Source organism: Poecile atricapillus, chromosome 3 (genome assembly GCF_030490865.1).
Source record: "Poecile atricapillus isolate bPoeAtr1 chromosome 3, bPoeAtr1.hap1, whole genome shotgun sequence".
Classification (NCBI taxonomy): domain Eukaryota; kingdom Metazoa; phylum Chordata; class Aves; order Passeriformes; family Paridae; genus Poecile; species Poecile atricapillus.
The window spans coordinates 57,414,781-57,428,781 of record NC_081251.1 but is presented as its reverse complement, the minus strand read 5'-3'; the positions used below and the strand labels follow the sequence as shown (position 1 = coordinate 57,428,781).

The window sequence follows — 14,001 nt, the reverse complement described above, 5'->3', positions numbered from 1 at the left end:
TATGTAGGCTGGCTGAATCTTGCCTCACAGACAGCTGGATGCATAACCAGCTTCACCAGACTGATACTCAACTTCATGGAAGGGAAGGGTTATGACAATAGCACGGCCCAGGTGAGTATGGCTGGACCAGGAGCAGAAGCTTTGCCAGTCAGCAGTACAACTCCTTGGGAACTGTCCCTAAGAAACCCACCAGCCTGGCAGAGTTCCACACAGCCCCCTCTGGGCTGGCTGCAGAGAGAAGGGTGGGAAATGGGGAAAACGACCAGTCTGGATCGAGCTTCTGTAGTTCAAGGGAAACTTTTGCACACCGTTACCAACTGTTAAAATAAAACTGTTGCAAAAGAAGTGATGTGAAGGGTTTTTAGTGTTTTTAAGATGTGGCCTAATGCCTTAGCTTCACCCACTTCCCGGGCAGGCTTTGACTTCAGTTCCCTTGGCCGCAGCTGCCTGCACACATCCTCCTGCTGAGGAAGGTTTGCAGGGGCTGGCTCTGAGCATGGTGGCTGCTGTGTACTTTTTGTGTCCTGTTCCCCTCCCCAGCTCCACATGAAACTCCTGAAGCTGGAGAGGCAAGGCTCTGGTGTGGGGTGGTGCTGTGTTTGGCTGAGGGTGACACAGCTGTGAGTGGCCAGGAGAGGCCTTCTTGTTAACTTGTAGATGTTCCTGATGGAGAAGAGGAGGAAGCACATCTGTGTGATGTGGGGAATGATCTTGAAGTATTGGCCTGCAAAGCAGCTTTCACAGCTGCTCAGGCCACTCTTGGTCTGTAGGTGATGAGCAGTGAGACCAAGTTCTGTTTCAATGACTGGGCCAGAATGGCCTTCTGAGTTGGTTTATCTTTTTTCAGAGTGTATTGTGTCTTTAATTTCCCCCCCCCCCCCCCCCCCCCCCCGTTACCTAAGCTATTCCAGTTGCTTTCCAGACAATTTTTCACTTTTTAAAAATGTCTTTTAAATGTTACCTTGACTTACGCTTTTATTTCTGGTGGAAAGCTGCTGTTGTCAGCAAATGATATGGGAGTAGCTGGTCTCTATCCATAGGGAGGACAATGTGCCACTGGAGCCTAATATAATTGCATTTATTTGAGATGCCTGCACTGATGTCTCCCTAAAGTCCTATCGGTTTTCTGTGGTAAAAGAAATAGTTGTTTTGGCCTTAGATACTGTATATTGTGGCTTTCCACAGCTATTCCTAGTGCATGATTCTGTACTGAATGCTTTTAATCTTTTGTATCTCTGCAAAGATACTGTCAAGTAAAACTGTGTTCCCTGATACAGGTGGGGAGAGGTTTTCCTTGGGAATGGAAGAGTGTGGAGGGTGAGGGGTGAGACACACATGATACAGGAGTTTTCAGGAAAGCTATTCCTTTACTGCTATTATGCCTCAATGTATAGACACTTCTTTTTCAGAGAGTACCCACCAATTTTTTACAGATTTTTTGCAGAAGCTTTGCTCACATGGTGCCCAGCCATTCTGCCCTAAACCCATGTGTTGCTTGTGTGTTGGTTGAATTTTCTATCTATGTTTTCTCCTTAAAAATGCCCATTATTTGAGGAGCTGACTTGCCTAATTAAAAAAATAAGCCCAAAGCCCCCAAGAAAAACTGAAGGGCTGTGGCCCATAGAGTCTTTTCCAGAGAACAGGAATGTGTCAGTGCTCTGATTAGGGGTTAAAGGCAAATTCTCCCTGGGTTAATTAAGGTCTGATTTCCAATGAAACCTAAAAAATAGAGCTTGCAACATGTAGTTTAATAATTTATAGAGTTAGTCTTGACTTTTGGTCAAATATCTTTGTTACTTAAGTAGCTTTGCTGCCAACTAAATATATCAGTGCTGCAGAGGGGACCTAGTTGACATTTTTGAGGTGGTTTTGATGCCAAAATGCCAACCTTCGATGAGATTTTAGAGCATATTGGAGAATTTGACAGGTTCCAGAAGCAAACCTTTTTTGTCCTATGTTTGTTATCTGTTTGCTTCACCCCAGTGTACGTGGGGGTCGTCTTCTTTGCGTTCACCCCTGAGCATCGCTGCTCCAGCCCCGGGGTGGCTGAGCTGAGCCAGCGGTGCGGCTGGAGCCTGGAAGAGCAGCTGAATCACACAGTTCCCGAGTGGGATGGCCACGGGGGCAGCTTCAGCAGCCGCTGCAGGAGGTACGAGGTGGACTGGAACACCACAGGCATCAGCTGCACTGACCCCCTCGGCAGCCTGGTGGGCAGTGGGAGCAGCGTGCCCCTCGGTCCCTGCCGGGATGGCTGGGTCTACGACTCCCCAGGGAGCTCTCTCGTGACAGAGGTAAAAACAGCCCCCTTTGCCCTGTCCCCTCTGTTACAGACAAGGAGAGGGTTGGGGAGTGAGGGTCGGTGGAGCCTCGGCTGTGTTAAAATATCCCCTGCTTACCTGGAGAAGGGATTGTCTCTTACTGTGAACTTGCGCTTGGGGGTTTACAAGTCATCTTCCCTCTGTCCTTGCTGTGAAGTGCTGCCTTGGCTGCTCAGGAGGCTTATATCTCTAGCTGGGGAGCAAAGCATATTTCAGCAAATAAATCCCCCGGTAGATAAAGTCCAGTTCTGAATGAAATCCCTGTCACATGAGAGGTCCAATTGGTGAAGGTGTATAAACAGCGCAGCTAGCTGTGTTGCAAACAAAACTGGCCAATGCAAAGGTCTTCTTTTCCCCACCCCCTTATTTTTTTTTCCTTTTTTTCCCTTTTTTTTTTTTTTTTTTAAATGAAGAGAGTCTTTTAAAGTTGGTTTTAAATAAAAATGAATGGCAGTCAGTGTGAGGAAAGGTACTGCCTCCCACAATTAAACAGCTTAAGTCAGGAATAAACTGTAGAAAAGCCAGTGACTTTTGTGTTCTCAGGAGTGTGAATAAACTGAAAGTGGTACTTAAGCTACTTGCTGTACTTCAGCAGTTTAGGTGCTTTAAGAACAAACCAGTAACTGGGATGACAAGTTTGATCTCGTCATAGAAACTTCCACCAAATGTTTAGAAGTGGTCAGGATTTTTTCCCCCGCATGTTTAACACAGGAGCAGTTAAAGTCCGTGCTCTAGCAACTTCAGCATTCAGTTGTGTAAGAGGTTGGCCCTAGGTGTAAGGGGGTGCACTCTAAGGGTACTTCTTTTAGCAAGTTACAGGTTGTGAGATCTGAAATTGAGGAAGTGAGGCACCTCAAATGCAGGGTGACCCAGGCCCTGTATGCAGCAGCAGCTCAGCAGGCATGTCTCACTGGAAAAGGCTGCAGCAGATCCTGTGGTCCAGATGCCCCCGCCATCATCTTCTGAGGTTGTGGGAAGCTGAGCACTTGCAGTCTGTGTGGGCTCATGCAGTGTGCTCTGACATCAGTTTTCTCCCCTTTCCTGCTGAAGGGGATGCAAGGCCAGGCCCACAGGCCACTTCCTTCATGGAATAACCAGCTATGTCACATAATTCTGCATTTTGTCAATTACTTCTTGGTTTTGACTGTTTCTATGAAACTTCACAGGCTCTGTTATGTTGTCCCCTGCTCTGATAGCTAAGAAAAGGAAGGGATAATGCAGTGAAAACCATGTTATTCCAAAGGAAAAGTTTACATATGGAAAATGTCCTCATGGAAAATCCCATAGAGCATCAGAAAAAATACTTGTTTTTGTCTTAATTATGGATGCATAGATTCAATTAAACCTAGCTACCAGGAGTAAGGGAAGGGATTCTCAGTCATATTAAGGAAAGGTTTTTGCAATAACTTTTTCTCCAGTAGCTTTTATGCATTTCTACAAGTAAGATAGGATAAGACTAGGTGGCAAGTATATGTGGGTGCCATGTGGTATAAAGCTTGGCCACAGATAAAAAATATCTGTTCTCCAGACGCATACAACAAGTCGTTGAGCTAAAGATCAGAGTAGAGAGAAAATGCTGTGAGCTCAGGGCAGATACAGATACTTGCACCCTCCTCCAGTAGGCCAGTGCTCCATGGGATATGGGACAAGGCAGGCTCCTGAAGGCATCTAAAATGCCTTTAGTAAAGGCATCACACTTAGTCCTGAGTGGTCTGTGGGGACTATTCTGCCATGCCAGGGTATAAGGCGAAAAGAACTGCCTAGAAATGTTCACCATCAGCCATTAAAAAAGCTGTTTAAAAAACTAAGGTTTTAAAGCTGTTTAAAAAACTAAAAAACATCAGATCCATGCTGATTTGATCAATGAGTGCCCACAGTTTTGGGTGCCAGTTTTGACAGATAATAACTCACTTAGGTTCCCTCTGAAAGAGAGAGATGAGACATGAATGGGAAATGCCAGTAAACTGCTCAAGGGCTTGATCCAATTTTTAATGTTGGACAATTAGTTAAGTTAGTAGGATTTCTGAGTGCTGATAAAACAGGCATTGACCCAGAATACAGGCTTAAATCTTTAACTTAAATGAAGGAGAGTTGTGTCTGAGCCAGCTCCTCATTTCACTCTTCTGTCCCTGACTGTGGTCGCTCCTTTAGTTTGACCTGGTGTGTGAGGACTCCTGGAAGTTGGATCTCTTTCAGTCTTCTGTGAACGCTGGTTTTTTTCTTGGCTCCATAAAGATTGGCTACATTGCAGACAGGTATGTGTGAGCTGGCAGAAAAACCCTCTGACCTCCCTTATCAATGTTCAGCAGCCAAGCTTAGATGAAGGTTGTGCAACTGATATCACCTCTGCTCTTCTGAAAAAAAAGGTCATACCCCGGGAGTTCAGCCACAGCATGAGCCAGTATCTTTCCTACCTTTTAGCTTGTATATGGTGGTTAGCACAGATCTGCTCAGTGAGCCTTGCAGAGCCCACGAGGACGATTTTAGAACTGTACACCCCAAATTTCTGTGTCACATCAGAGCCCTTGGGTGTTAACCAAAGCCAGGAAATGCTGCTGGTTTGGATCTCCCACTTAATCTGTCACAGTCTGTGCAGCTGCAGCTTGGAAACGTTTTGCTTCTTTTGGAGAAGCTTAGAACTAATTGGCACAGATTGCCAGATGTGTACAGCAGCAGTCACTGGGAAAAAAACCAGATAATCCCTGCACCCCCCCTGTTCAGAGCAGCAGAGTCAGACTCCTTTGCTCAGGCACCTGGCAATAAAGAGAAACAAATGCCAGTACTGGAGAGCCCATTTTCCCCTTTGCTCCCCTTCTGCCTAGGCTCTGAGTTGCTCCAGCTGTGAAATGCAGCCCATTCATAAGCAGATCATTCATAGTGTTTCAAAGGTTAAGATTTTGGAAAATAAATCCCTTTTAAATCTGGTGCATGTGGAAATATCAGAATTACAATATTAACGCATACTTATTTTTCAGTCCCAATGTAATGTATTTAAACATGGGACTATTTATTTCCTGAAAGTTTTGTGGAATTGCTGAGCAACTGGCACAGTAACTTTTTGTGGCATAGAAAAGGAGATGAGTAATGGGTGAAGAAAAAAAAGCACGTCTCTATTTTACATAGCAAAATTGGATTTTTTTCCCCTGAAGATACACAAACCTCTTACTAGTTTAAAATGCTTCCATGACTAGTGGTTTACTTCATTTTGTCTATCATTTTCCAACCCAGGTTTGGCCGTAAATTTTGCCTTTTAACAACAATTGTTGTAAATATTGTGTGTGGAATCCTTCTGGTCTTCGTGCCCACCTACCTGTGGATAGTCATCATCCGGTTCTTGCAAGGGCTGGTCAGCAAGGGCTGCTGGACTGCAGGCTACATCCTGGGTGAGTGCAGGACTTTCTCCCAGGAGCAAGACTAGCTGCAGAAGATGAAGAGACAAAACTCAACTCGAAAACCCGTGAAAAAAAAAAGCCATTTAAAAAATGTGCTTTATTAAGTGGTTTTGTCCTTCTTTGACTTCTCAGAATGTTTTCAAACACAGTTTTTAGGGAGAAACAACAGTAGCCTTCAAAGCTTGAGCAAGCAGTGGTGTATTAGGGCTCTTACCTCAAGATAGGCTTTCCCCTATGGTACAGCTCACTTTAGCAGATCTGTCTGGGCCCCACAGCTCTTCTTCCTTCCATCAGGCTCTGGCTGGGGAAGGTGACCAGGCAGACACAGCCCCTCTGGCCTGGCCACAGACAGGATGGTGACAGAGGAGGCCATTAAAGAAGCAGGCAGAGGGTGGGGAAAACTTGAAATATTTTTATGACACAAAGAGCACTAAAGGGCAAACAGCGGCTTCAGAACCTAAAAATAACCAAAGAACAGCACAAACTTGCTGATAAAAAGACAAGGTGTTTGTGTACCTGTGTGTATCCACTGGGCTGAGAGGAGGCCAAGCCATGGAGGACCCAGCCTGTGTGGGTGCCTGCCCCCAACACTGCTGGTGAGGCACAGCTCTGTGGCCAGTCTGGGTCTGGGGCCATCTCAGGACCGCTTTCTGGTTCAGGGTAGAGCTGCCTGGGTTCTCTGATTTTTCTGGAGTGGAGTTCAGTCTCTTGTTCAAAATTCCCAGCTGCGAGTAATCAATGAAGCAGTAACTATTTCAAAAGCTGATCAGTGGAACCTTAACTGTGTTAGGGTGGCAGGTGGCTCTACTAAGTATCTCTGAGAGATGCAGTTCATTGAGATAGTGGTAAAAATGTAAAAGTCAGTGGCCTAAACTTCCATTAAGTCTTTCAGTGTTGTCGTCTTGCTAATTCAGTTCTCCAGATGTCTGATATTAATAAAATATAAACACCTATCCTGCAGTTCAGACTGTCTTCTGCTACGACACGATTATTCCTTCCTGTGCATTTCTGGGTGCTTGCTTGGCCTCTTAGATCCTTTCCTGGCACATATAAAATCTCCATCCCCTCTTCTGGTGAGCTTTAAGCCATTTTACAGCACTAGCTCCTTTTCAGGACAATGATTTGCCCCATCCTGATATTTTCTCTCTGTTACATCTTCTTATTCCTGGATTCTCTCGAAACTCTCTTATGAAAAAGATCCTGAACCAACCCCAAAGCTCCCTTAAATTTGTATCTTCTCCCTAAGGGTAGCCAATACTGAATGTCCAGGGAAGGATACAAGGACAGAACAACCTTCTTGTCCTGCTCTGCTGGGGCACTTTTCTAACCTTCAGCTGCTTCTGGCTCAGTCCTCCTGAGCCTGAGGAGATGTCTTTGTGCATCATTTGGCAGAGCAGCATTAGCCAATTTGTGGTTCCAAAACTCAGCAGTTCATTTGGCTGCTAATTAGTTCCTTACTGCTCTTTTTCCAATGAGTTTGCCTTCTTGAAGTCACACAGCTGGATGCAAAATGTTGAGTGTGCGTGTGCCTGCCTGCTGGAATAGTTACTTTTAACTCTGTATCAACAAGATTTAATGCATGGGTCTGTGCTGTGGAGTTGCAAAGTGCAGACGAACAGTGATCCCAGCCTGGCCTGGGAGCTCTGTGCCATCCTGTGACACAGGTTTTCCTTCTGCACTTGGAGTGAGATGCAGGCCAAAAGCCTGTACTTCAGAAACAAAATATTCAGGCTTCTTGTTGAGTTGGAGGCATTACCTGTGCTGGGATTAGATTTCACAACAAAATCCACCTGTTTGCCTTGAGGAGTGCTTGGTTTACTCTGTGATCTCCGCAGCAGAGCACATTCCTGGATGTCTCAGGCCACTGCACAGCCAGCAGCAGTGTTTTCTTCTCTGCTGGAGTTTGGGTGCCAGAAAGGCGAACCAGGGGGTTTTGTCTGGGGGCATTATGCCGGGTAGCCCATCATTACCAAGGTTTCTCCAAGGCGTTACCATAGTGCTGGTCCTCCAGTGCTCCCCCAGCTGGATTCTGCCGTGTGGGGCAGCCACAGCACTCACCTGTCCCTGTGCACATTCCCAGTGACAGAAGTGGTTGGCCCGGATTACCGGAGGACGGTGGGGATCCTCTACCAGGCGGCTTTCTCCGTCGGGCTCCTGCTCTTCGATGCCATCGCTTACGCCATCCCTCACTGGCGGTGGCTGCAGCTCACGGTCACCCTGCCGACCTGCTTCCTCCTGCTCTACTACTGGTGAGTGACCTTTTGTTGGACCTCTGCCCACGACCCAAAAAACCTGGCTTTTCCTGCTTCCCAGGGCTTGATGCTGAGAGAGACCGGGCCCTCCTTTCTGGCGTGCACACCTCTTGGTTGCAAAGAGAAGGATCCCAGCAAAAAGGAGAGGGAAATAGGACCCCTCAACAACTGAGATCTTGTTGAATCCTAACCTGTGCACCTCACCTGACCTTGTGTTTAAAAAACAGACCACTTGGGGGAAAATCGGACTAGTATAATTTATTACTTTCTTTAAGCAATTCATAAATGAAAATAGGTGCCTTGGCATTACTTAGTTGGTCTTGCACTGAAAAGATGGTTATTGACAGATCATCTAATGCTAATGTAACTGTAACAGGTTGTTAGCATGTTCTTTTAAGGCAGAAAAGCTGCAGTTTTTTGTGGACCAACCAAAAAAAAGTACTTGGGCACCTTCATTTTAATTTCTCTCCTCTCTTTTTAATCAATATTTTTTGGTTTGAGTGGCTTGGATTTGAGAAATTGTCTGCATGGGTCAAGAGGTTAGGAATAGTAGAAAGAAATTTGTTGCCTTCCTTCTTCCATTGTTTTGAATTAGCAAGCCGGTTCTAGCTTAATTAGTACTTCTTAACCTGTATTGGCAGGAGTAAAAAATGGCTCCCTAAGAGGAGCTGGTTTGTGGTGAATGGGCTGGACAAGATGAGTCACCTTGTCCAGCCCACCTTGTCACCTACTCACCCTCAGAGCTCCTCCCTGATGATTCTTTAGTAAACTCCTCTTTGACTAAAGCCACTACCTCAACTGTTCCTCTTCCAATCTCAGCCATGGGATATACTACTTTCCCTCACTGGGGGAGTGGGACATATCACACGAAACGCACTCAACCAAAAAATCAAAAATTCATCTACCTCTGTTTAATCCCTCCAAAGTGTCCGCTCACGGGAGAATAGGTAGGCTTTGCTTTGTTGTATAATGGCATCCACTCACATTGTAGGTGCCTCCCAGAGTCTCCCAGGTGGCTGATATCTCAAGGAAAAAATGACAAAGCCATGAAAATTGTCAGCGATATAGCTAAAAAAAATCGGAAAAAGATGCCTTCCCATTTTAAGGTGAGCTCAGGGTTTGTTTGTGTATGTAAGTAAGCATCATGACAGTACCTTGCATCAGCTCCTCCCAGAGAAATTTTATGTACTATGTACTGGCTCTTCCATAGGACATTAAATTTGAAGAGGAAGATTGTGGAAAGCAGAATCCATCACTGATGGATCTCTTCAGGACACCACAGATAAGAAGAAACACGCTCATTTTGATGTACAACTGGTAAGAATATAATGCTAGAGAGATGGTTTTGGAGTTCTGGATTTGGAAACTCCATCAGGACTTGGATGTCTGTTCTCTTACTATCTAACAAATCCAGGATGCTCTTCTCTGCCCAGGTTCACGAGCTCCATCCTCTACCAGGGGCTCATCATGCACATGGGAATGGCTGCTGAGAACATTTATCTGGATTTTCTCTATTCTGCACTTGTTGAGTTCCCAGCTGCCTTCATCATCATCATCACTATTGACCGTGTCGGGCGGCGCTACCCCTGGGCCGTGTCAAACCTGGTGGCTGGGGCCGCCTGCCTTGCCACAGCCCTCATCCCAGAGGGTAAGTCACCTGAATGAAGCCCTGTGGGGGCTTCCCACCCTGTCCTCTGGAACCTCCATGCTGCTTTGTGAGGCTGCCTTTGCCGCTGCTCACGTGGTCCTCGCTGCTCCTGTTCCCTCACTCACACGGGAGAAACAAGGTCCCTTAAAAACATCAACTGATGTGAGATCAGAGGTCCTACAAAATAACCCTGTTGTATTAGCTGACAGCTGCTAAATCTCTGGGATGCTTTTAAATGTGTTGAATGTATTTTCTCTGCAGACATGCATTGGTTAAAAGTGATAACTGCTTGCATTGGGAGAATGGGAATTACAATGGCTTTTGAAATGGTTTGCTTTGTAAACACAGAACTGTATCCAACTTATATCAGGTAGGTGCCTCCTCTACCCAGTTGGCATTTGGCCTGGAAACAAATGGTTGAGGCTGATGTGTATGTTATGTTTTATGCTAAATTAAGTTATCCTCAAATGTGTCAGAACAACACAGGTACTGTTGAACATGAAGTAGGTGAAGCACAATTGAAATGCTTTAAAAAGGTAGTTTAATAAAGAAATGTACTTTTAGGCAAGGGAAAAAATCACACAACTGAAATAAAGGGAAAATTCAGGAGAACCAGGGTGGGTGAGGGATCAGAAGTTCCATGGAGTGCCTGGATCTGTCCTGTGCAAGTTGTCATCCATCCCCTTCCATCTGCAATGCTCTGGCACTAATATGATCTCTTTGCTGCCAAACCAGGAATCTCGGGGTGATGGTTTGCTCCTCTTTGTGTGATATTGGTGGAGTCATCGTCCCCTTCATTGTCTACAGACTGGTGGAGATCTGGCACGATCTGCCACTGATTGTCTTCAGTAAGTGCCACCTTACCTCTTTACTGGCCCCTTGTGGTGTGCAGTGGGGCACCCAAGTTCCAAAGGGAGGGAAAAGCCACCAACGCAGCTGCTTGAAGTTTGGCAGAATCCCCTTGCTCTCTACAAGGCCTTAGCCTTCAGTTTATGACAAGCTGGAACTTGTTTATTCACTCATGTCTCCCTTGCCCCTGTGATTTCTCCTTGCATTTTAAAGGAAGTTAGAGTCAAATACATGTTTGACAGATGGCAAAGAGCTCAGAAAATTTTTGATTAATAGCTTAATATTTGATGGTTTTAAAGGTGATTTACTGCTCTTTTGTGAGTTATATTGTCTCTGTCCAGCAGTTAAAACCTAGAATTTAAGGTAATTGCCTATTTAATGGAGTACAAGTGTGGCTGTTATGCTTCAGCTTTTTTAACACTTTAACTGTCTCTTCATCTATTTGGAAAGTGACTGGTAAATAAATGCAAGATAAGTTTTGCAGACTAGTGACCTGAACTCTCAGGTCAAGGCCTGCAACACTTTTGTGACTCTTTAGGTCAGCAGATTATTTATAGAAAAATACCTTGAATGTCAATATGCAGATTTTAACAGAGAGGACATCTAGAACGGCACTTAGTAGATTTAAAATACATGCCAAACATGTACAAACTGGATTAAAAAAAAATTATCAGGGGAGAATTTGGTCATATTGCTTAGAAGATAATACATTGTGTATACATTTTCTAATCTTATGGGAATAGCATAAAGATGGAATGTGTTTTCTGGCATGCTTTAGCACTGAAAAGAGTTCTTTCCTCTATAAAGGAAGGATCTGTCCAGTTTGAGGTGTCCTAGTTCATGCATAACTCAGAAGACAACTTGTCTTGGTGCTGTCTCCACAGGGCAGCCACATCCTTCCATTTTAGCACCAGCAATGCAGTTTTGCATATAGAGACTTGAGGTGTACATCTTGTATGAAGAACAAAATAAAATGCCATTGACAAGTCTGTTCTGTCTGGCAGTAGCAAGTGGTTGATAAACGCTTACAAGCTCTTTGTGCCTCTGTTTTGAAGCTGTGCTTGGTTTGATTGCGGGTGGATTGGTGCTCCTTCTGCCTGAAACTAAAGGAAGAGTTTTGCCTGAGACTGTGGAGGATGTTGAAAACTTTCACAGGTGAGTCATTATGACGAACTTGTAGCAGTTTTCACTTGAAACTGGGCAAAATCCCTGTCCAGGGGTAATCCAGGGATTACTTGGCTGCTTTGTTTGTTTCCAAGAATTTGCTGGGTAATTTCCAGACTCTCACTGGACAGATTCAGGACTTCTTTTATCCCATGTCTACCTAGGCATCTTGAAAACAAGTAGCCTAGGCCTTTACTGGCCTGTGAATAGCTGCACTAGTCTCTCAAATGTGCTGAAACACCATTATAAATGGTATTTATAATATTAATCATTATTAACAATTGAACAGCAAAAGGGCAGTCTTGATAGCAGCTTCACATGAAGTGAAGCACCAGTATCTGCTGAGGAGCAGACTAGGTTTGCTGAGGAGCAAACCTAGGGAAATATATATCTGATCGTTTTCTTGGGGCAAAGGCAGAGCAGGTGAAGAACTTGAAGTTAGGTGCTCCCTGAACAACTTCATTCCTGGTTGATGTTCATGTCTTATTACTCTTGCAGGCAAAGTGCTCCAAAGACCAAAAATATCTATCTCCATGTCCAAGGATCAGAAGCAGGACGTGGCTGAAGAAGGCGTAACTCTTGCTGGGTAGTCTCCTTTAGGGCAGTAGCGTGGAAATGCCACTTAGAATAAATACTCTTTCAAAACTCTTGCCTCTCTTATTTCAGTTTCTACGCATATACTTTGTTTACAGTGTTTAGAGTTTTCTGATGGGATTGTCCCTATTGCTGCATAGCTGCTTCCCCCTCTGTACACTAAGAGAACACATTTTAAGGCTGGGAAATTTTTGTATCAGCTGTGTGGATTTCAATGTGGACTTCAAGAGGTCTAACTTGAGTATGGTGGGATCCATACCAACAAAACTTTGTAAGTCTCCATAAAGTCTGACTTTGTTTGCTTTTTTTAAGAAGAGGCAGCATAATGTAAGAGATTTATCTCCATTGTAGAATCAAGGTAACTACAAACCTGGTTCAATCATGTGACAACTCACACAGAGTTTTTAAAAATTTGATTTTAGTTTCTCCTATTTTATTGGCTACTCACGGGGATAGATACTCAGAAGGATGGGCATGTGCCAACTCCAGAGCATGAAAAAGAGTGCATAGGAGAAACACTTATAATCCTTCATAAGGTAATAGCATTATACATGTGCCCTGCAGGGGCATTCCTTTGGAGTGAGCTGGGATCAGGCTTGGGGACTTGCAGGACCCTTGGTCAGAGTCTGGTGAATCAAGGAGAGTCAGGAACAGCACTGGGTCTTCCGGTATATACCCAGCACCTTCAGAAATTTCCTAGTCCATCCTGTTGAGCGACTGTAACAGGCCTGTGGTTGCAGGGCAAAACAGGGACAGTGGTTCTGTGGCTCCCCTTCCCTGTGTTGCTGGTCCCTATCTGCTGGAAAACACTGGCTTTCCATAAGGATACCGTGAGCAGGGTACAAGATACCTCTGCCCTTTGAAAATCAGCTGCAGGGAGAGAGCTCACAGCTGAGCAAGACACTGCTGGACTTGAGCAGGCAGGGTGAAATTCCCCCAGGATTGGATCCCAGTGGCCTTGCACCTGCTTTCAACTGACCTGAGGCTCAGTTAATGTTCAGTGTTGCTGTGGGGGCCTCCAAGGCAGGGAAGCGTGTTGTGCAGTGGGGCAGGGCCATGGCAAGGTTGCCCTGAAAAGATTAGGGACAGATCAGGAATGACATGACTTTGGCCCAGGCAGTTGCAAAATTAGCATTTGCTTCAGATCAGAGGGGAATTGTCCTTAGAGGGCAGGAGTAACAGTGGGGGTGTAGTTATGTGTATGGTAGAGATGATGTGCTGCTGATTGAACAGGTCTCTGCTCTGCACTAAAAGATATCTGTCAGAATTTCTGACTTACAGTTCTTTGATATAAAACCTGTTGCAGATAGAAAATGGGGGCAGTTGCAACAAGTCAAGCAAAACAGAAGCTGAGATGAATAAATTAATAACTACAGAAGCTGAGTCCCAAACCCCTTGCCCATCACACTGGCATTTATTCCCACAAGCACTGCTGCTGGCACAGCAGGAGCTACAGAGGTGGCAGGCTCTGGCACACCTTTGTTTTGCGGTCACCTACATGTGATAGTGGCATCTGCTTCTGGTGGCTGCTTAATAGCCGCCCAAGGGCAGATGTCCTTCCTTTATTTCTTTGCTGGTGGCTTTTTTCCCCATTTGTAGACTGCTTCCTGGAGCTGGGAAGTCAAAGAGATGTAAAAGCTGGTCCAGCTGCACGTGGCAGCTCTCAAAATGGGGAGCAGCAGCATTGTGTCCTGGGGGGTGGCAGCAGTGTGTCACCCCCAGGCTATGAGTGGTGCTCATATTCATCTCAGGGAACACAGTTTGACAGTGATACAGCTTCCCTT

General features: G+C 45.2%; 1 protein-coding gene across 1 annotated transcript; it reads left to right on the top strand.

Moving 5' to 3' along the window:
* Positions 1-1,802: 1,802 nt before the first annotated feature.
* Positions 1,803-12,268, top strand: LOC131576993 (solute carrier family 22 member 2-like). Its single transcript, XM_058834238.1, has 11 exons — positions 1,803-2,291; positions 4,470-4,573; positions 5,547-5,701; positions 7,791-7,959; positions 8,954-9,068; positions 9,173-9,279; positions 9,396-9,610; positions 9,872-9,980; positions 10,346-10,458; positions 11,515-11,614; positions 12,122-12,268. The coding sequence occupies exons 1-11, from the start codon at positions 1,881-1,883 to the stop codon at positions 12,186-12,188; spliced, it is 1,665 nt and encodes a 554-aa protein (XP_058690221.1). The 5' UTR covers positions 1,803-1,880; the 3' UTR covers positions 12,189-12,268.
* The last annotated feature ends 1,733 nt before the right edge of the window (positions 12,269-14,001 follow it).